General features: G+C 33.6%; 1 protein-coding gene across 1 annotated transcript in view; it reads right to left on the reverse strand.

Annotated features, from left to right (window-relative positions):
• The window catches only part of ERCC6L2 (ERCC excision repair 6 like 2), a gene marked incomplete at both ends in the record, with an annotated part of 144,296 nt that overhangs the window by 63,900 nt on the left and 56,967 nt on the right, over positions 1-23,429 (reverse strand). The window contains 5 exons of the mRNA XM_079706837.1: positions 9,496-9,641; positions 10,253-10,324; positions 16,597-16,716; positions 17,571-17,684; positions 18,699-18,839. Coding sequence (XP_079562963.1) covers positions 9,496-9,641; positions 10,253-10,324; positions 16,597-16,716; positions 17,571-17,684; positions 18,699-18,839 — 593 coding nt within the window. The remainder of the gene's footprint in view (positions 1-9,495; positions 9,642-10,252; positions 10,325-16,596; positions 16,717-17,570; positions 17,685-18,698; positions 18,840-23,429) is intronic.

Raw genomic sequence — 23,429 nt, forward strand, 5'->3', positions numbered from 1 at the left:
GATACACAACTTTTAAGGAAATATCAAATGACAGTGGATTTCTCATTAGAAACCAAGGTGGCTAGGAGGAAGCAGTACATTTTCAAGTGCTCAAAGAACTATCAACCCAGAATTCTATATCCAGCAAGAATATCCTTCAGGAATGAAAGGGGAATCATGACATTCTCAGATTAAGGAAAACTAAGAGAATTTGTCACGAACAGACTTAGAGGAAAGATAAAATAAAACAACTAAAAAGTCAACCAATATCCAGTCCTGTCAAATTTACCTCAAAAATGTTTTTTTCATGAGTCCTTTCTCCATTCCTATTTTCATTTGCCCTAGGTCAAGCTTTTATGTCACACCTGTATGTATTACTTCAGTGGCTTCCTGTCTTCCCTTACCTCAGACCTTAAATCCATACCCACATTACATAAAATAATTCTAAGCACAGAATATAGAAAACTAAGTATGCCATTCCTGTTTAAAACCCCTCAATTCTTTGGAAAGCCAAAGCTTTATCTTCATTTAATTGACCTGTGGTTAAAATATACAGTGAAAAGAAGCCACGAAAGATATATGTATAATTTGATAGTTTTTAAAATATGATATAACTTAATGGATTTGATAGATTCATTTTTCTATCAGTAAAAACATGTCAGAATACAAATAATCCATTTTGGAATGAAGTTTATTTCTAAAGATATCTTTTCTAAATGTATCTTTTAGCAAAACTGAATATATAAAATGCTTGTCTACTGAGTTAAAGATTTCAGCTGCCTCATAGCTTATTAGATTTTACCTAAAAAAAACTGTTATCTTCTCATGTTTTGAATTTTCTGGGTCTAAACACCGTACATTTAATAATTATTTTATTATATAATAATGATAAAATTTTGTATTTTTTAAAGGGAAGGTAAAATTAAAATCCAATAATAAAATCATTTTCTTCATTTTCTTCGTTTTTCTAATCTCAACCTTCAAAGCCTTCACTGAGGCTTTCTCTTGCTGATTTTCCCTTTTCAGATGCTTAGACCATCATGTAACTCACACTTAGATAATGCTTTACACTAGATACTAACCATCCAGGGAGGGAAAATGTTAATAATCTTCTCTTGTACAGTTTCTATTAAATAGAAAAAAATTAACATTTATTGAGCATCTACTATATACCAGGAATGGTGCAAGATATTTTCATATATTCTATTCTTTCATCCTCAACACAGCTCTATGAGCTAACTATTATTCTCATTTTACAGATGAGAAAATTGAGAATCTGAAATACTGATTAACCTGCTCAAGGTCTCTGAGGTGGCCAGCGTCTGGATTCAAACCCAAGTATCCTGACTTGTTCAATATTCAACAGAAATTGAATTTTCTCCTTTGGAAAATTATTTATTAGAGGCAGCAGCATAAAGATGTCACAGAGACTTGAACTCAAAGAAAGAAGTTAGGTAGGATAAAGAGGAAGTTTGGGAAAGGATTTTAAAAATGGGTAAATTACAGGAGTGGGTGGGATTTAGATACCCAACAAGTAGAAGATAAGTTAGAAGTTTATCTGTCTACTATGGTGATGGGGAAAATTCTGAAGAAACAAGGTTCATAAGATTATATAATTAGACTAGTTATGTGAAAAATCAACCAGTTATAATCAAAATAAAATTGGAAATCAAGAAGTATTTTCTAACACTTAACACCAAAAGTAAGTCTAGTCAACTGTTCAGTTAGCTTCTTGTCAGTAAGATATGCATGAATTTATTTCAGATGCCCTAAATGAGTCACAGAAAGGTCACCACTTGAGGTAACAATCTTCACAGATATTCTGAAGTTACAACTTAAGACTGTCCGAGTTAAAGCAGAGACAATGTTTCTTTTAAAGAAAAAATAATCTCTAAACTCTATCTCTAGAGATGAGATGATTCTCTATTTGACGATAATACAACTCAGAATCACAAACTTTCTAACGTGTCACTCCTCTCATATGGATAACAGCAAAGGCTTACTCCTTAAGCAATAAAATATTTAGAATATAGCCCTTTTCAAGCTGAGGAACGGTATTAAGATAGATTGCTAATAAACATGCAGGCTATTCATTCCTTAGGTCTTCCACGTTCTATTTTGTATCAATAAATATGTAAAAAATTATATTATAACCATATCTTAATATTCAACAAAAAATTCTGTCAATGAATTAAATTTTACTGTTATGTATTAACCATTATAAAAGGTCGAATGAAGTAGTCACTTGAACAAATACTTCTGAGAAACGTAAATATAAGTAAGAGATACCATGTTCATAGATAGGAAGGCTCGATAGCATTAAAATGTCACTTTTCTCCAAAGTCATTTATAAATTCAGTGATTCCAATAAAAATCCCAACCCAAGGAAAAATGCCAGATAACCCTTCCTTAATTAACTGAATGAGATGATTATGGAAAGCAAAGCTTTAAGGTGTTGACATTTCAGAATAAAGATAATTCAGAGAATAAGGGCTTAAAAAAAAAGACTAAAAATCAGTTATTTAAAATAAAATAATAACATCACAAGATAACATTTTTCAGAATATGGAGCAAAAAAGATAAAAATATGAAGTAAGGGCTTCCCTGGTGGCACAGTGGTTGAGAGTCTGCCTGCCGATGCAGGGGACACAGGTTTGTGCCCCGGTCCAGGAAGCTCCCACATGTTGAGGAGCGGCTGGGCCCGTGAGCCATGGCCACTGAGCCTGTGCATCCGGAGCCTGTGCTCCGCAATGGGAGAGGTCACATAGTGAGAGGCCCGCATACCACCAAAAAAAAAAAAAAAAAAAAAAAAGAGTCCAAGTTCAGAGGTTTAATGAATCATTGTAGGGGAATTCCCTGGCGGTTCAGTGGTTAGGACTCCAAGCTTTCACAGCCAAGGGTCCGGGTTCGATCCCTGGTTGGGGAACTAAGATCCCATGAGCTGCATAGTGCAGCCGGAAAAAAAAAGAATCATTGTAGGAGCCCTAAAATCAGATAACCTAGTGTCTGAGAGAAATACCAAAGGAAATGGAAGAGAAGCCATTGTCAAAGAAATAATCAAAGAGAATTTTCCAGAGTTGAAAAATACAAGCCCTCAGATTATGCCCAGCAAAATAAATGAACTAAAAACCCAGACGAAGACTCAAATATCACTGTGAAATTTCAGAATACAACAGATGAAGAGAAACTCTTGTGAGTTCACAAAGAGGAAGGAGAATCAGATTGACATTAGACAAAAATTCAGCAACACTAAATACCAGAAAACAATGTTGTAATACCACAAAGATCTGAGAGGAAATTATTTTCAATCCAGAATTCTACAGTTGGCCAAAGTAGCAAGTGAGAGAGCACATAAAAGACGTTTTCTGATATTCAAAGATAACATAAAATTTACTTTCTATATATTCTGGCATACAAAGTTATTTGTTAAAATAGCTGACAGGGCTTCTCTGGTGGCGCAGTGGTTGAGAGTCCGCCTGCCGGTGCAGGGGACACGGGTTCGTGCCCCAGTCCGGGAAGATCCCACATGCCATGGAGCGGCTGGGCCTGTGAGCCATGGCTGCTGAGCCTGCGCGTCTGGCGCCTGCGCTCCGCAACGGGAGAGGCCACAACAGTGAGAGGCCCGGGTACCGCAAAAAAAAAAAAAAAAAAAAAGCTGACAGACGATATGGACAGGTAACAAAAGTAGAAAAAAGGGTGGATGTGTTCTAATGCTAATACCACACATTACAAGTACTTAAAAGATACTGTAGAAAGTTGCTGGACTAAAAATCAAAGATTGAAGTATATTATTTCAGGTTAAAAAAATAATTTATAGACAAATAATAAAAATAAAAATAGTAAATACTGTGTGGAAAATGGGGAGGGAGGAGTGTAAGTAAACTAAATCCTCCTCTAACATAACAAAGAGTCCAAGCTGTTTAAAGCTGATAAACTAAAAGATAATGAAGAATTAGGATTCTGGCAAAAATGATGGACTGAGCCAGTGTGAAACTCTTTTGTTTCAACACCTAGAAATTAAATATAAATTTTTGCAAAACAAGGAAAACAAAACAAAAATTGAGCATATGTCTTTTGAAAAACATAGCTAAAGAATGGATTTATTATGTCTTGTAAGGTTCTTTATGTAACAAATGTAAGGACTTAGGTAACAAATCACTCTTTGAATTCAGTCATAGGGAAACAGGAATCCAGAACTTCTCGTCCTGGTTGGGATGCCTAACAAAGAAGTCAAAGTAAAATCACAGTAATGGAGAACTCCTACAACCAGTCTCCAAAGGATTTCCACAGAGGAAAGAAGCCCCACTGAAGATAAGCTCAAAATAAAAAATTATAAAATGTGTGAAGAAACCATCAACCATAAGCAAAAGCCAGAGGGAAGAACAAATAGAAGGATTAGCACCCCCCAAGCACAGGAGTTAATAGAGCAAAAATGCCATTCAAAAAGATATTTTTAAAAATGACTAAAATTACTAAAGAAATAAAAGGAAGGTAAAAACCATAAAAAACAAAATATATGTAAAACTGATCAGCTAGATTTGAAACATATAAATAAGACTTTTTAAAAAATTGAATATATTCCTATGCTATATATTGCATCGCCATGACTTCTTTATTTTGTACCTTTCAAACCCCTTCACCTATCTCACCCCTTCCCCCCTGGCAACCACTAGCTTGTTCTCTGTATCTATGAGTCTGTTTCTGTTTTGCTATGTTTGTTCTTTTGTTTTTTAGATACCACGTATAAGTGAAATCATATGGTACTAGTCTTTCTCCATCTTATTTCACTTAGATTATACCTCCAGGTCCATCCATGTTGTCACAAACGGCAAGATTTCATTCTTTTTATGGCCAAGTAATATTCCATTGTGTATATATATGTGTGTGTGTGTAATCTTTATCCACTTCATTTATCAATGGACACTTAGGTTGCTTCCATATCTTAGCTATTCTAAATACTGCTGCAATGAACATTGAGATACATATATCTATTCAAATTAGTGTTTTGCATTTTCTTCAGACAAATGACCAGAAGTGGAATTGCTAGATTGTACGATAGTTCTATTTTTAATTTTTTGAGGAACCTCCATACTGGTTTCCATAGTAACTGTATCAGTTTACATCCCCACCAACAGTGCACAATGGTTCCCTTCTCCCCACATCCTCACCAACACTTGTTATTTCTTTTCTTTTTGATAACAGACATGAGGTGATAATTTCTTTTTGATTTGATCTGCATTTCCCTGAAGATTAGTGATGTTAAGCACCTTTTCATGTGCCTGTTGGACATCTGTATGTCTTCTTTGAAAATATGTTTATTCAGGTCCTCTGCTAATTTCTTAATTGGATTGTTTTTTCGATATTGAGTTTTATGAGTTCCTTATATATTTTGAATATTAACCCCTTATTGAACATACCATTTACAGTTATCTTCTCCTATTCAGTAGGTTGTCTTTTCATTTCATTGATGGTTTCCTTCACTGTGCCAAAGCTCTTTAGTTTGATGTAGTCACATTTGTTTATTCTTGCTCTTGTTGTCCTTGCCCAGACAGATCCAAAAAATATTACTAAGATCGATGTCCAATAGTGTACTACTTATATTTTCTTCCAGGACTTTCATGGTTTCAGGTCTAACATTAAAAGTTTAATCCACTTTGAGCTTATTTTTGCATGTGGGGTAAGAAAACGGTCTACTTTCATTCTTTTACATGTATCTGTCCAATTTTCTCAATATCATTTTTGAAGAGACTGTCTTTTCCCCACTGTATATTCTTGGCTCCTTTGTCATAGATTAATTGACCATGTAAGTGTGGGTTTATTTCTGGGCTCTCTACTCTGTTCCATTGATCCATGTGTCTGGTTTTGTACCAGTACCATGTTGCTTGATTATTATAGCTTTGTATACCAGACATTTGATTTTTTTTTTTTTTTTTTTTTTTTTTGTGGTACGCGGGCCTCGCACTGCTGTGGCCTCTCCCGTCGCGGAGCACAGGCCCTGGACGCTCAGGCTCAGCAGCCATGGCTTACAGGCCCAGCCACTCCACGGCATGTGGGATCCTCCCAGACCGCGGCACGAACCCGCGTTCCCTGCATTGGCAGGCAGACTCTCAACCACTGCACCACGAGGGAAGCCCCAGACATTTGATTTTGAAATCAGGAAGCATAACACCTCTAGCTTTGTTCTTCTTCCTCAAGCTGCTTTGGCTATTTGGGATCTTTTGTGGTTCCATACAAATTTTAGGACTATCTGTTCTCTGAAAAATGCCATGGGTATTTTAATAGGGATTGTTGTATTGCATATGAAGATTGCTTTGGGTTATATGGACATTTTAACAATGTTAATTCTTCCAATCCATTAACATGGTATATCTTTCCATTTATTTGTGTTGTCTTCAATTTCTTTCAAATTTGTGTTATAGTTTTCAGTGTACATATCTTTCACCTCCTTAGTTAAAATTATTCCTAGTTATTATATTCTTTTTGACACAATTGTAAATAAAATTGTTTCCTTAATTTCTCTGATAATTCATTATTTGGTATAGTAATACAACAGATTTCTGTATGTTAATTTTGTGTCCTGAAACTTCACTGAATTTATTTATTAGTTCGAATAGTTTTTTGGTAGTGTCTTTAGGGTTTTCTATATGTAGAATCATGACATCTGCAAATACTGACAATTTTGCTTCTTCTGTTCCAATCTGTGTGCCTTTTAAACTTTCTTATCTGATTACTGTGGCTAGGAATCATTGTACCATGTTAAGTAGAAGTGGTGAGAACTGGGCATCCTTCTTTTGTTCCTGACCTTATAGGAAAACTTTTCAGCTTTTCACCATTGAGTATATTATTAGCTGTGGGTTTTTCATATATGGCCTTTATTATGTTGAGGTATGTTCCCTGTATACGCACTTTGTTGAGAGTTTATATGGTAAACAGATGTTGAATTTTGTCAAACTCTTTTTCTTCATCTATTGAGATGACCATATGATTTTTATTCTTCAATGTGTTAATGTGGTATATCACATTGATTGATTTACAGATATTACTTTAAAAAAACATTATTTAAAAAATAAGAATGCTTATGTGTGTCTTATAAAACTTAGCTCAAGACAGGATTCTATGTCATTTAATACTTTGTATTTAAGGACTCTTGTGTGAAATTACTTCTTGAATTCATTCACAGGAAAATGGAAATCTAGAGCTTCTCTGCTTGGACCTTAGTTGCAAGAATTCAAGAATTTTAGTGCTCAACAGTTAAGTAGCTCACTCATCATATTTAACACTTGATTCCTCATTTTAAGTAATTTTTTTTCTTTTTTCTTTTTTTCTTTTTTTTTTTGACCACACCGTGCAGCTTGTGGGACCTTAGTTCCCTGACCAGGGATTGAACCCAGGCCATGACAATGAAAGTGCCAAGTCCTAACCACTGGACTGCCAGAGAATTACCAAAGTAATTTTTATTTTGACTTAGTTTTTCAGTTTTTGTATTTTACATGTTTATTTTAAAAGTCCCTTGAGATTACTTTCTAAAATATACAAACAGCTTACATGGCTCAATATCAAAAAACAACTCAATCAAAAAATGTGCAGAAGATCTATACAAACATTTCTCCAAAGAGGACATACAGATGGCCAACAGTCACATGAAAAAATGCTCAACATCACTAATATTAGAGAAATGCAAATCAAAACTACAATGAAGTATCACCTCACTCCAGTCAGAATGGCCATCATCAAAAAGTCTACAAATAATAAATGCTGGAGAGGGTGTGGAAAAAAGGGAACCCTCCTACACTGTTGGTGGGAATGTAATTTGGTACAGCCACTATGGAAAACAGTATGGAGGTTCCTCAAAAAACTAAAATAGAGCTACCGTATGATCCTGCAATCCCACTCCTGGGCATATATCCAGAGAAAACTATAATTTGAAAAGATACATGCACCCCAGTGTTCACTGCAGCACTATTTACAATAACCAAGAAATGGAAGCAGCTTAAATGTCCATCAACAGATGAATGGATAAAGATGTGGTATATACATATATATATATATAATATACACACACACAATGGAATATTACTCAGTGATAAAAAAAGAATGAAATACTGCCATTTGCAGCAACATGGATGGACCTTGACATTATCATACTAAGTGAGTGAAGTAAGCCAGACAGAGAAAGATAAATATCATATGATATCACTTACATGTGGAATCTAAAAAAAAAAAAAAAAAAAAAGATACAAATGAACTTTCCAAAACAGAAAGAGACTCACAGACAAAAGGGAGAGGAGGGATATATTAAGACGATGGGATTAACATATATACACTACTAGAGATAAGACACATAACCAACAGGGATCTACTGTATAGCACAGGGAACTATACTCAGTATTTTGTAATAACCTATAAGGGAAAAGAATCTGAAAAAGAATATATATATATATACATATATACACACACACACACACACACATATATATGTATATATATAACTGAATCACTGTGCTGTACACCTGAAACTAACACAAATGACACTGTAAGTCAACTATACTTCAATTTAAAATAAATAAATAAATAAATAAATAAATAAATAAATAAATAAAAGTCCTTTGAAATTCTTTTTGAAAGACAGTGGAAGCACATCTATAAAATACTTATTACATTAGATGTTGAAAGTTACAGATTTGTTACCCCCCCCAAAGGGATTAATCTTAGGTGTTTATATCAAATCTTTCTCTAATGTGAGTATATTTCTTAAAAAGTTTATTGAGAGATTCATAAATAGGTGTCAGAACTGATTTAACTTTTATAAAACCTATAAATGTTGAGCTGCTCTGCTTGAGACCAGGTAGAGACAGAGGAGGGAAACTCCTCGCCCACTAAGCACTGTGGGTTCTCAAGGGCTCCTTGATCACAGTTCGAAAACCACTGCTACCTATCATTCTCAGCTATTTGATTAATAACTTGATTATCCAATTAAGTCTAATTGCTCTAACCACAAGACATGAGTCAAAACAGTACAGAAAATTTCTGAGGAAACATCCATTTTTTGGATTTAAAAAAAATAAAGCCAGGGCTTCCCTGGTGGCGCAGTGGTTGAGAGTCTGCCTGCATTGGCAGGAGACACAGGTTCGTGCCCCGGTCCGGGAGGATCCCGCATGCCACGGAGCGGCTAGGCCCATGAGACATGACCGCTGAGCCTGCGCTTCCGGAGCCTGTGCTCCGCAAACGGGAAAGGCCACAACAGTGAGAGGCCCGCGTACCGCAAAAATAAAATAAAATAAAATAAAGCCATACATATAAAGAGAATTCAGTGATAAGGGAACTGAGAGAAAAGTTTAGATAAAACTCAAGATATTGTTATTTCAGTCAAAATTAACAGCATTTTTGTTGCTTCTTCTTAAAGCTAAATGAAACAAAGCAATACAAGCATAACCATTGAAAATCTAGTAATAAAGATTACCTTAAATCTTAAAAGCAATTAGATAAAAATCAAGTTATCAAATTTTATTTTCTTACATTGTGGAGACAAGGCAAATGTTAACATCTTGTGTACTGTTGAACTCTTTCACAATCTTGATTCTTTCCTCTGATTTTGTATTTCCATCAAGTCGTCGGTAATCAAGCCCAGATGCCATACAGTATTGCTGCAGCACATCGAGCAACTAGAGGAAAAATACAGAGACGTGAAAAGACAAATTCATGGTTTAATAAGTTTCATACCATTATAGAGATGAGCTTTACTAAGTATTAATATTGCTGATCACAATTTCTTATAATTACAAGGACAACAAATATTTTTCTAATTTCTGACTCACATGTATCTTCCCATTATACTGAAACTGACTTTCGTGTTCAGCAATCTTTGTTTTAAAAAAAGAAAAATCAATCTTTCAGGGGAAAAAAATCAATTTTTAGTTTTTTAAACTAAAATGGAATAAAAAGAAATGGCTAACTCATTTATGTAAATATATTACATTATTTTTGCTATTTTCCACATTCTAAAATTTCTTAAATGTCTTAAAGAACACTTTAATTATTAACAAAAACATCAACAGAGAATTAGAAATCTATCTTTGAGTTTGCTATTTCACAGTAAGCAACTCTGATATAATTGAAATTTTAGTATCTGTTTTAAAAGTTCTTACCTCATTACCATTTCCTACAGAAGATACATAGGATAGTAAATGTGGCTGGATGCTGTTTTATCTCTTAGGCTTTATGCCTCAGGAATTAAGGTTGAGCCAATCAAGAATATGCTTCAGACAAAACTCACCTTGGTGGAAAAGGAGAAAAGAAGAACTTTATCTTTGTTTTGCCTACAATGGTTTAAAAGCTGCTGAAGGACCTGGAAGGGAACCAGAGAACGTCAGTGAACCAGTTTCAACAAAAAGTATACTATATACATATAAACATCACTTGAGAATTTCTTAAAAATTACTTTGATACAATATAACCTCAGTTATCTTTTATAATTCCTTTCATTTTTTCCAAGTTAGAAATAAAATATTAGATATTACATGAAATTCATCATCATATTGTTAATAATGAGGTAAAGTTCTCAAAGACTTTTATTTCATCTCATCTGGTTTTAATAAAAAAGAAGCATTTTAGATTATGGGATGCATTTAAATGGATTAATTTAATTTCCAAAATACACTTTATTTATACCTACAATATGTTCAGAAACTAAATTACAGAGCAGCATTCCTTTTAGGAAGTATTTAAGTTTTCTCTAGATAGATATAATAAAATGTGTTTAATTTCACCTAGGTTCTAAAAGTTCTGATATTTATTTTCTCAGAATAATCAGTCAGATATACACCTCTTCTCATTTTCTTCCCTGTTTCTCTATTTACAGTAAGCCCTGAATTCCAGATTTGATTTTGACCTCAAAATGCCAATAATTTGCCCCCATATGTAGCACTTTTAGGGAGGAAACAAATAATCCAAAGCCTGTGTATGAGAGTAGTACTGTTATTTTTAAAAAGGCATTTCTACTCTGGCAATGACAGCTCCAGAACACTGCGGAAAAGCAAACCACAAAGGAAAGAAAAGGAATTTTCTGTACTAAGTATAAGGTTTTTCTGAACTATACAATAAACAATTAATTTTATTTATTGAATGATAAATATTTAAACTTTTAAATAAAAAAATTTATACTCAATATAAAATTCTTAATAGTTGAGCAAGAAAAGACATTGTGCTAACTCTGACCTCCACGCAACAATCTCTCAAAAAAAAAAAGCTGTGGAGTTTAAAAAAAAAAAAAAAAAGCTACTCGGACAACCAAGCAAATGGTAAATAAAAATGTCACACATCAGGTAAACATTATTTTGATACTTGGAGAACATATAAAGTAAATTTTATTTGTATTAGCTTTATTTTTTAATAAAATAACTGAATAAAGCATGTGCATTTGAATTTCACATAATTCATTAACTTTTTAAAGTTAATATATTTTATATTTTAGAGCAATTTTAGATTTACAGAAGAACTGAGTATACAGAGAACTCCCACAGACTCCTTCCCTCCCTCCCCCCACTTCGTCCTCTTCCCTGAACAGTTTCCCTTATTATTAACATATTGCATTAGGGTGATATATTTGGCTGATGAACAAATACTGATAAATTATTATTAATTAAAGTTCATAGTTTACATTAGGGTTCACTTGTGTTGTACAGTTCTATGGGTCCTGACAAATATATAATGACATGCATCCATGATTCCATTAGTATACAGAATAGTTTCACTGTCCTAAAAATTCCCTATTCTCCATCTATTCTTCCCTCCCTGCAAACCCCTTGCAACCACTGATTTTTTTGTTTCTCTATAGTTTTGCCTTTTCCAGAATATCATATAGTTGGAATCATACAGTATGTATGACTGGCTCTTTCACTTAGCAATATGCATTCAACGTGACTCTGTGGCTTTTTGTCGCTTGATATCCTGTTTCTTTCTATTGTTGAATAAGTTTCCATTGTCTGGAGGTACCACAGTTTGTTTATCCATTCACCTATTGAAGGACATCTTGGTTGCTTCCAAGTTTGGGCAATTACAAATGAAGTTGCCATAACCATCTGTGTACAGGCTCTTATGCAGACATAAGTTTTAAACTAATTTGGGTAAATATCAAGGAGCATGATCGTGTGGTAAGAATATGTTTAGCTTTGTAAGAAACTGCCAAACTGTCTTCCAAAGTGGCTGTACCACTGTGCATTCTCACCAGCAATAAGAGTTCCTATTGCGTGTTGTCAGTGTTTTGAGTTTAGCCATAGGTGTCTAGTGATATCTCGTTTTAATTCGCAATTCCCTAATGACATGATGTTGAGAATTTTTTCATATGCTTATTTGCCATCTGTATATCTTCTCTGGTGAAACATCTGTTCAGATCTTTTCTGTATTTTAAATTGGATTGTTTATTTTCTTATTGTTGAGTTTCAACAGTTCCTTGTATATTTTAGATACCAGTCCCTTATTGTTTTGCAAATAAATTCCTACCAGTCTGTGGCTTGTCTTATCATTCTCTTACAGACATTAACATTTTAAGACAAGGATATGATGCACAGAAATCCACTCTGATTGTTTGAGGGTATCATACCTATTATAATTTCAGGTATTCTTGAACATTTTATAGTAAAATGAAAAAAAATAATAAGGAAAGTGAATGTTTTTGGACCGAAGGTCTTTATTAGGCTAGTTAAAAAACAAAAAAAAAACCTTACTAGTTAAATGAATAACTATAAGCTAAGATCCCCTACTAAAAATTTCAGAAATAACAGTGTGGTCACTATAGTTGGAGTCTTAATAATACAGACCCAATGTTTTGTCACTCAGTTGTCCTCCACAGAACAAGACAATCCACCTGTAAAGGAATCCTAAATTTGAGGATGTTCACAGTTAATGAATCTTAGATCTAATTTTTCTCAAATTAGTCAGGTCTAGAGATGAACATGACCCTTGTATGATTCCAACAGCACTGAATTGGGTTTCCTAGTCTTTTTTCCACCCTCCACAATAAGACTCTGTGGCATTTCCCAAGGGAATTAAAGGGAAAATGAGGATTCTCATCAGGGGAATGAGTGCAACTTTGTGCCTATCCCCTTGAATAGTAGTTGAGGTCAAAAAAGACCATGGCACTTAAGAGAAAGAGCTGGAGTTCATGAGTATAGCTTTGAGGCTATGATGGGTACAGTAGGTATTATGTCCACAAATAAACTGCAGTTGCCGGCTAACCTATAATAAAAGAAGCAGATCTAGGATCTTTTATCACTTGAATTCAAGAAGTACATGCAATTTGGAGTTCTTAACCCCACAGGCAATAATTCCATTATAAGCCTGTAAGTTTTGTATTACTAGATCATGAGATGATGTTGCTAATCAAATGATGAAACACAGTCTTGAAAACATATCCCTAGCTTACTACCATCAGTCTCTGCTTTATTGGTGTTCTCCCACAAAACAAGTAAAGTACAGGCTTCCTTCTCATATAAAGACACACACCCAGCCTCTGGCAATAAATCCCTTCTAAAAATCGTAATAAAAATAAATGTAATAATTATCTTAATCAAACACTATTATTCCTAAATAAGTAACTCTAACAGTATGTTTTTAAATCATATAGTTAATGGATATATAAGAATATAAAGTGCAGAGTAATAAAATTCCATTTAATTTCAAGAGTGGTCAACTTTTAGTGAAGAATCACAATGAATAAAATTTAAATAAATAGCCATGAATAATGAAGTTTTCAGAGAAGGCCATGATTTCTGGAAATATTCTATTGGCTTAAATTATAGGATTATAAGTGCTCAGTTCTAAACTAACTGGGCTTTTTACATTTCTCAATTTTAAAATAATTAAATAAAAGTCAATATGGATGACAAAAATGTTATTGTTAGGAAATATTGTTAGATTTGAATTATTTGTTGTGATAATAAATCATAGGATGTTCTCTCTAACACAAACTTATTTATTTTAAAAATACACAATTTTTACAAAGTGAGCATAGAGGGAACATACCTCAACATAATTAAGGTTATATATGATAAGCCCACAGCTAATATCATACTTAATGATGAAAAACTGAACGCTTTTCCTCAAAGATTAGGAACAAGACAAGGATGTTCACTCTTGCCACTTTTATTGTACTGGAAGTCCTAGCCAGAGCAATTATGCAAGAAAAAAAAAGGCATCCAAATCAGAAAGGAAAAGTAGAACTGTCACTATTTGCAGATGATATGAGATTATATACAGAAAACCTTAAAGACTCCACCAAAAAAAGTTAGAATACATAAATCCAGTAAAGTTGCAAGATACAAAATCAATATACAAAACTCAGCTGCATTTTTGTAGATTAATAAAGAACTATCAGAAAGTGGAATTAGAAAACAATTCCATTTACATTCACATCAAAAAGACTAAAATAACTAGTAATGAATTTAACCAAGGAGGTGAAAGATCTGTACACTGAAAACTGTAAGACACTGATGAAAGAAACTGAAGAAGACACAAATTAATGGAAAGATATTCCATGCTCATGGATTGGAAGAATTAATATTGTTAAAATGTTCATACTACCCAAAGCAATCTAGAGATTCAGTGCAATCCTTATCAAAATTCCAAGACGATTTTCACAGAAGTAGAAAAAAACAATCCTAAAATTCGTATGAAACCACAAAAATCTCCAAGAAGCCAAAGCAATCCTGAGAAAGATGAACAAAGGTGAAAGCACCACACTTTCTGATTTCAAACTATATCACAAAGCCAAAATAATCAAAACAGTATGATATTGGCATAAAACAGACACATAGATCAATGGAACAAAATAGAGAGCCCAGAAATAAACCCTGCATATATGGTCATTTAATTTACAACAAAGGAGCCAAGAATATACAATGGGGAAAGGCTCTCTTCAATAAATAGTGCTAGGAAAACTGGACAGCCACGTGCAAAAGAAAGAAACTAATCTTGAAAAGATATCTGCATCCCCCAGATTCACTGTAGTATTATTTACAAGAGACATCTATGGAAACAATATAAATGTCCATTGACGGATGAATGGATAAAGAAAAGGTGATACATATATGTGTGTGTGTGTGTGTGTGTGTGTGTGTGTGTGTGTGTGTGTGTGTGTAAAATACACAAGGAATATTATTCAGCCATGAAAAAGAAGGAAATGCTGCCATTGTCGCAACATGGTTAGACCTTGAGGGCACTGTGCTAAGTGAAATAAGTTAGAGAGAGAAAGACAATTACAGTATGATCTTACTTAGCGGAATCTAAAAAAAAAAAAACCTCATAGGTACAGAGAACAGATTAGTGGTAGTCAGAAGCAGGGGGTGGGGAGTGGGTAAAATGGGTGAAGGTGGTCAAAAGGTACAAATTTCCAGTTATAAGACAAATAAGTTCTTGGGGATGTAATGTACAGTATGGTAACTATAGTTAACAATACCACATTGATATCTGAAAGTGGCTAATATTAAAAGTTCTCAGCCCAAGACAAAACACTGTAAATATGTATTGTGATGACTGTTAACTAAACTTAATGGGGCAGTCATTTCTCTCTCTCTCTCTCTCTCTATATATATATATATATATATATCGAATCATTATATTATACACTTAAAACTAATACAATGTCAGAGTCAATTACATCTCAGTAAAAAAAATACACAAAATTTTAAGGTAATCTCCCTAGCTTTTATTTTATTTCATTGAATTTAGACATCCAAGCAAACTAAACTATTGTGTGTTCATGTACATTATGTTTTAAGAATATTTGCAGGATTTTAAGGGGAAAAAAACCTGACTATTTTAAATTACTTCCTTTTTATTTTTTGCCAAAAGAAATAATTTATTTTTTCTTAATTAAAATAATAATTGGGAATTGTTCTGTAAAAATCTGAATCCATAAATAAAGTTTCTTGATAGTTATTAAAGGGTTAAACAAACAAATTCTATTGCAAGGTGGCTTGAAGCTGTATTTCACACAGCTGTCACAGGAAATTTCCAAAGGCCTGGACATGTTTGGAGAACCTAGCCTTACTTTTTGCACCCCTCCCTCAGTAATACACCATCAAGAGCAGCACCAACAGGTCAGTTTTCTGCTATACAGCAAATGTCCACTTTCCATAAATGAGATTTAGCAACCTTACAATCTAGGTCAGCAAGTAAAAACAAGAGCCAGAAAATTCGGTCTAGACATAGAGGCCCTGTCCACCTTGAACTCTTCAGGTAGTTCCTTTCTCAAATTTGGAACTACTGGCTATCCTCATCCTCTTATTTGGCATTAACATTTTTATTTCTGGTAGATTACTTCCTTAAACATTTGAAGACAAGATATTATATATGTGGTGACAGCATACATTCTTAACAGGGCATGCATCCAATACATCAATAAGGAAAGTGTGAAGTACACTTGAGGTAACTACTACTAACTGAGAAATCTACCATACGCAGGGTTCGTAGTGAGCTGATACAATTATACCAGTTGTCTTTGGTCACTATCTCTTCTGAATGATTGGGCATCTGTTCTGATTAATTGGTGTCCCTATCATACCATTTGATAAATATATTGTATATCGTCCTTGCATGTATGCAAACTGAAAGAATACTTACCTTCATTTTTCCACTGTATTTTGGGTCAGAAAGTGTTTCAAAGGCTGCATCTTTGCTTTTCTGAACAAAATCTGGGAATCTGGAAAATACCTGATCACATATCTTCTTGATAAGTGTTTCCTTAAGGGGAAAGGAGAAAAGAAATCTCAACACAATTTAAACCTGTATAAATTGAAATCATTTATGAAAAAAATCTAACTAGAAGGAATATATATTCCTTCCTAGGTTGAAGATATTACCTTCTCTAATTCAGAAAACCTTAAAGTGATATGTTAATCATATATGGCTTTGATGAGTTCTGAGATAGTGATATGGCTATTAATTTTGCTGTTACTTTTTTTAAGATTTCCAAAATAAGGAACTGAATACTTCCCAAAGAGCAGTCTTTTAAAATTACATTTGAACAGCCTCAAGCCTATCACACAAAAAGAAAATGTAAAACCATTATATAAAAAAGTTTTTAAAAAGATCTTTTTTTTTACATTGTGCTTTAGAATAAGACACAATTGAAATGACTAAAGTAAATGACTGCATGTATGCCTAAATTTTGAAATTACTGATTTTTGCTAGTTTGGGAAGCACTCCTAATATTTAATATACAGATTATTATAAATCCTCATTTTAATCCAGTAGATAAGATAAATGTAATTAGACACATTATTACTGGAATTAGGACTGACTCATCAAATATCTTTAATTAGTAATTATATCAAAAGATGTTAGGAAAATAAATATATGAACATTATCAGAGGCATAAAAAATTATTTTAATTTAAGGTTAACTTTTCTCACTTTGATTAAAAATTTAAGTGCATATACTTCTTTGACACCTAAAATAAAAAAACAAGCAAGTCAGTTACCTCTTAAATTTCATACAAAAATAACTTAAGGGTATTTGGCTAAGAAATTTTATACTAAATATAGAATACTTACACCAAATAGCATCACAAAGAAATTTAAAAAGCCAATCCAAACCTGTTGTATGGAGGTGCTAGCAGCCTGCAGTAATGCAACATGGTTAGCTACCTTCTGAAGGACTGCAAGGTAACTGAAATACAAGGTTTTCACTGTTTCGCCATGTGAATTGGTCTGTAACCAGAAAAGTACAGAAAATAAAAATAAGCAAGGGACTAACATGGTTATGTAACTACTTACATCACAAAATATGCCACTTACAATAATACTTATTATCCGGTTACTATTGGCACAATACACCCTGAGAAAATAATGGTCAACTGATATACAAAATATCCATGAATCACTAATGTGGAATCGTAGTTTTGGTAAACCATACACAATGATGTTTTTAATAAAAGAGAGGAGAAAGTCCTCATTCCAGGAAGTATACACAGTGATAGAAATGCTGCCATAAGAGGTTCCTGGTCATAAAACTCTACAGTGCGGTGATGGTGTCACATAGAAGCCTTTACTCTCTCCGCTCACCCATTCCAGTTTTCTAGGAAACTGTGCTATTACAAAAATGTGAAGTGGTTAAAGTCAGCAAAATAAATGAGATATGGAATAAATATCAATCTAGATAAATATTTACTTATGGTCCCTCTTATGTATGTGGATATGAGTTGACAATAAAGTAGCAAGGTGAAAAAAGGGCAGGAAATACATAGATTTTTTTAAAAAGCATAAATGAATATTTGTTTCTAAATAAAAATAAAATACTTTACTGTACTGATACACAGTTTCTTTTAAATTAACATTCAATCTCAGATCAGAATAATATTTTAAGCCTGCTATCAAAGAGGAAGTATTATCCATTGATAATGAGAAATTTACTGGAAATGAAATGAAATTTCAAGATTAAAGCAGGATACTTCCCAATAACAGTTGAAAGGGAAGAAATAAAATTGGAGCTACTTTTAAAAACTAGTTTTTTGAAGATACTTGAATATTGTATTTTGCTGTGATTATTATTTGATATTGTAAAATCTTTTGGAAAATTAGTCCCTTTTCTTAACTTACAGCTTCTAAAGATAAAGAACCATGTGAGGAAAAGTTATTTTATCTGCTACTTACTCTGATACTATTAGAATAGAGTACTGTGTAATCAAAAGCAAGATAGTAAAGATATCACACGGAAATGCTTACCTTATAACAACAATTTCTCCTTTTTCGGCCACTGCTGCAGGTACAAGGCTCAGAAGATTGAAGTATCAAAGACACATCTTCTGTTTCTAATACTGTTTGATAGACGGCTTTCTGAAAATCTGTCAGAGAACAATATACCATCTGCCAAGATAAAATACAAGGTAACTATTAGTATCTTTTTTATAGCAATAATAATCACAATGCACATCAGGTTTCATAGACTGTAATAGTGAAAACTGCTCATAAATTTATATTTTTTCTGGATACATCATTATACATAGGAGAATATAAGAAAATTTCTCCTAATTCTCCCATATTCTATGCTACAACCCTACCCTAAAGTATACAAATTAGAACTTACTTTCCAAATAAATCTCATAGTTTGTTCTTTAATTTAAAAAAATCAAAATATGAAAAATGTATGTAATTTCTTTATAAATTTCTCAACATATTATTGTGGGTCTTTTCAGGGTTCCATATTATTAGCTCATCATACAAATAAGTGATTAAAGTTTAGGTCAAATAAAAAAACTAGAAAAGGAAAAAGGGAAGATTTTTAGAACAATGGTATGGATAACAGTTACTGAATTACTTGAAAATTTAGAAAAAAATTAAAAACTTCCTATTACTGAAAACAGGATAAAATATTTGCATTTGATATCTTGCTATAAATTCCCAAGATTAGTAAAGAGTAAATACAGTAAATTAAGTAAATACACATAAAAGCAAAACTTGTAGACGTTGCTACTTTGTGCCCAAATTCAAGAAAAGAAAAAAATATAAGAAAACAATGCCACAAAGTTATAGTGGATACAGTTTGCCTTATATTTCTGGTAGTACTGGAAATTGGTAAAATTCTTCTACATATAGCTGTATGTAACCAGGGTCATAAAACTAAATATATCCATATCAGGACTTTGAGGAATGTGAATAGGGGAAAAGCCACCTATTTTAAAATATTTATATGTGTGTATCACTACAATAGAATATTACTGCAAAAAAAAGACACATTGTGCATATAAGAATATTGAAGATGGGGTCAATGATTAAGGTACAGAGGGAAATTCTGAGTTATTATTTTCCTCCAGGTTTATTAAGATATATTTGACATATAACATTGTATACGTTTACGGTATACAACATTATGATTGATATGTGTATTTATTGCAAAATGATTAACACAGCAATAAGGTTAGTTAACACATTCATCACTTCACATAATTACTTTTTGTATGTGTGGTGAGAACATTTAAGATCTATTCTCTTATCAACTTTCAAGTATACACAGTATTGCTAACTACAGTCACTATGCTGTACATTAGATCCCCAGAACTATTCATCTTATAACTGGAACTTTGTACCTTTTGACCACCATTTCCTCATTTCCCCTAAACCTGAGCCTCTGGCAAACACCATTCTACTCTCTGTTTCTGTAAGTGTAGTTTTTTTTTTTTTTTAACTCCACATATAAGTGAGATCATACAGTATTTGTCTTTCTCTGTCTGATTTATTTCAGTTAGCATAATGCCCTCCATGTTGTCACAAATGACAGATTTCCTTCTTTTTCATGGCTGAATAATATTCCATTCTATGTACATACACATTTTCTTTATTCATTCATCTGTCAACAGACAGTAAGGTTGTTTCCACATCTTAGCTATTGTGAATAATGCCGCAATAAACATAGGAGTTCAGGTATCTCTTCAAGAGTAATTTCATTTCCTTCAGGTACACAATTATCCCTGAATATCTGCGGGGGATTGGTTCCAGGACCCACCTCCCCTAAGTTTAACAAAATCTGTGTATGCTCAAAACCCTTATATAAAATAGTGTAGTATAGTTGGTCCTCTGTATCCGCAGATGTGGAACCTGCAGGTGCAGAGGGCCGACTGTATACCTAGAAGTGGGATTGCTGGTAATTCTATTTTTAATTTTTTGATGAATCTCCATACCATTTTCCGTAGTGGCTATACCAATTTACATTCCCACAAACAGTGCACTGGGGTACCCTTTTCTTCACATCATCACAACACTTGCTACCTCTTGCCTTTTTGATAACAGTCATTCTGACAGGTGTGCACTGATATCTAATTGTGGTTTTGATTTGCATTTCCCTGATGATTAGTGATATAGAGCATATTTTCATTGGTCTGTTGGCCATCTGTGTGTCTTCTTTGGAAAAAAGTCTGTTTATTAGGTCCTCTGCCCATTTTTTAATTGGATCATTTGCTTTTTTGCTATTGAGTTGTATGAGATTTCATATATTTTAAATGAGTCCCTTATCAAATATATGGTTTGCAAATATTTTGTCCCATTCAATAGGCTGCTTCTTCATTCTGTTGATTGTTTCTTCTTCTGTACAGAAGCTTTTTAGTTTGATGTAATCTCACTTGTTAATTTTTGTTTTTGTTGCTGTGCTTTTGACGTCATATCCAAAAAATTATTACCAAGGACTTCCCTGGTGGCACAGTGGTTAAGAATCCACCTGCCAATGCAGGGGACACAGGTTCAAGCCCTGGTCCGGGAAGATCCCACATGCCACAGAACAACTAAGCGCATGCGCCACAACTACCGAGCCTGCGCACTAGAACCTGCGAGCCATGAAAGCCCCTGCACAGCAACGAAAACCCAACACAGCCAAAAATTAATTAATTAATTAATTTAAAAAAATCATTGCCAAGACCAATGTCAAGGAGGTTTTTCCCCTATGTTTTCTTCTACGAATTTTATAGCTTCAGGTCTTACATTTAAATCTTTAATCCATTTTGAGTTAATTATTATGAGTGGTGTAAGACAGGAGTCCAATTTCATTCTTTTGCACATGAATACCCAATTTTCCTGGCACCAAAAGACTGTCTTTTTTTCTCCATTGAGTACTGGCTCACTTCTAAAATATCGGTGGACTGTTTACACATGGGTTTATTTCTGGGCTCTGTATTCTATTCCACTGGTCTATGTATCTGTTTTTATGCCAGCACCATACTCTTTTGATTACTGTAGCTTTGTAATATAGTTTAAAATCAGGAAATGTGATGCCTCCAGCTTTGTTCTTCTTTCTTAGGATTTCTTTGGCTATTTGGGATCTTTTGCAGTTTCATACAAATTTTAGGATTGTTTTTTCTATTTCTGTGAAAGATGTCATAAGATGTCATTGGAATTCTGATAGGGCATGTACTGAATCTGTAGATTGCTTTGGGTAGTGTGGACATTTTAATATTAATTCTTCAAATCTATGAATATGGAATATCTTTACATTTATTTGTGTCTTCTTCAGTTTCTTTTATCAATGTCTCATAGTTTTCAGCATACATGTCTTTCACCTCTTTGGTTAAATATATTCCAAAGTATTTTATTGTTGAATTGTTACTAAAACATGTAGTAATATTTACTGAACACTTCTTACATGTCACACATTTCAGAGCAACCATGTGAGGCAAGCACCATTGTAATCATTCCCATTTAAAAGATAAAGAAATCACGTTTTGAGAGATTTAACAAATTGCTCAAGGTGATAAAACTAATAAGTAGGGGAGCCAGGATTCAAGCCCATGGTATTTGATTTCAGAGATCAAATTCTAAACCTCTGTGCACAACTCTTTCTTCATATACTTTAAATTTATTGTTCCTACTAGATAGATAACTAAAATTACACAAAACATTTAAAAAGTGGGGTTCAAAAAATAAACAAATGGGACCTAATGAAACTTAAAAGCTTTTGAAGAACAAAGGAAACCATAAAAAAGACGAAAAGACAACCCTCAGAATAGGAGAAAATACTTGCAAACGAAGCAAGTATTAATCGACAAAGGATTATCTCCAAAATATACAAGTATTAATTGACAAAGGATTAATCTCCAAAATATACAAGCAGTTCATGCAGCTCAATATCAAAAAAAACAAACAACCCAATCCAAAAATGGGCAGAAGACCTAAATAGACATTTCTCCAAAGAAGATATACAGATTGCCAAAAAACACATGAAAAGATGCTCAACATTACTAATCATTAGAGAAATGCAAATCAAAACTACAACGAGGTATCACCTTACACCAGTCAGAATGGTCATCATCAAAAAATCTACGAACAATAAATGCTGGAGAGGGTGTGGAGAAAAGGGAACCCTCTTGCACCGTTGGTGGGAATGTAAATTGATACAGCCACTATGGAGAACAGTATGGAGGTTCCGTAAAAAACTAAAAATACAACTACTGTATGACCCAGCAATCCCACTACCAGGCATATACCCTGAGAAAACCATAATTCAAAAAGAGTCATGTACCACAATGTTCACTGCAGCACTATTTACAATAGCCAGGACATGGAAGCAACCTAGATGTCCACTGACAGATGAATGGATAAAGAAGATGTGGCCCATATATACAATGGAATATTACTCAGCCATAAAAAGAAATGAAATTCAGTTATTTGTAGTGAGGTGGATGGACCTAGAGTCTGTCATACAGAGTGAAGTCAGAAAGAGAAAAACAAATACCATATGCTAATACATATATATGGAATCTAAAAAAAAAAAATGTTTCTGATGATACTAGGGGCAGGACAGGAATAAAGACACAGATGTAGAGAAGGGACTTGAGGACCCGGGGAGGGGGAAGGGTAAGCTGGTACAAAGTGAGAGAGTAACACTGACATATATATAGCTAGTGGGAAGCAGCTGCATAGCACAGGGAGATCAGCTTGGTGCTTTGGGACCACCTAGAGGGGTGGGATAGG

Source organism: Hyperoodon ampullatus (genome assembly GCF_949752795.1).
Source record: "Hyperoodon ampullatus genome assembly, chromosome: 6".
In the NCBI taxonomy this organism is placed as follows: Eukaryota; Metazoa; Chordata; class Mammalia; order Artiodactyla; family Ziphiidae; genus Hyperoodon; species Hyperoodon ampullatus.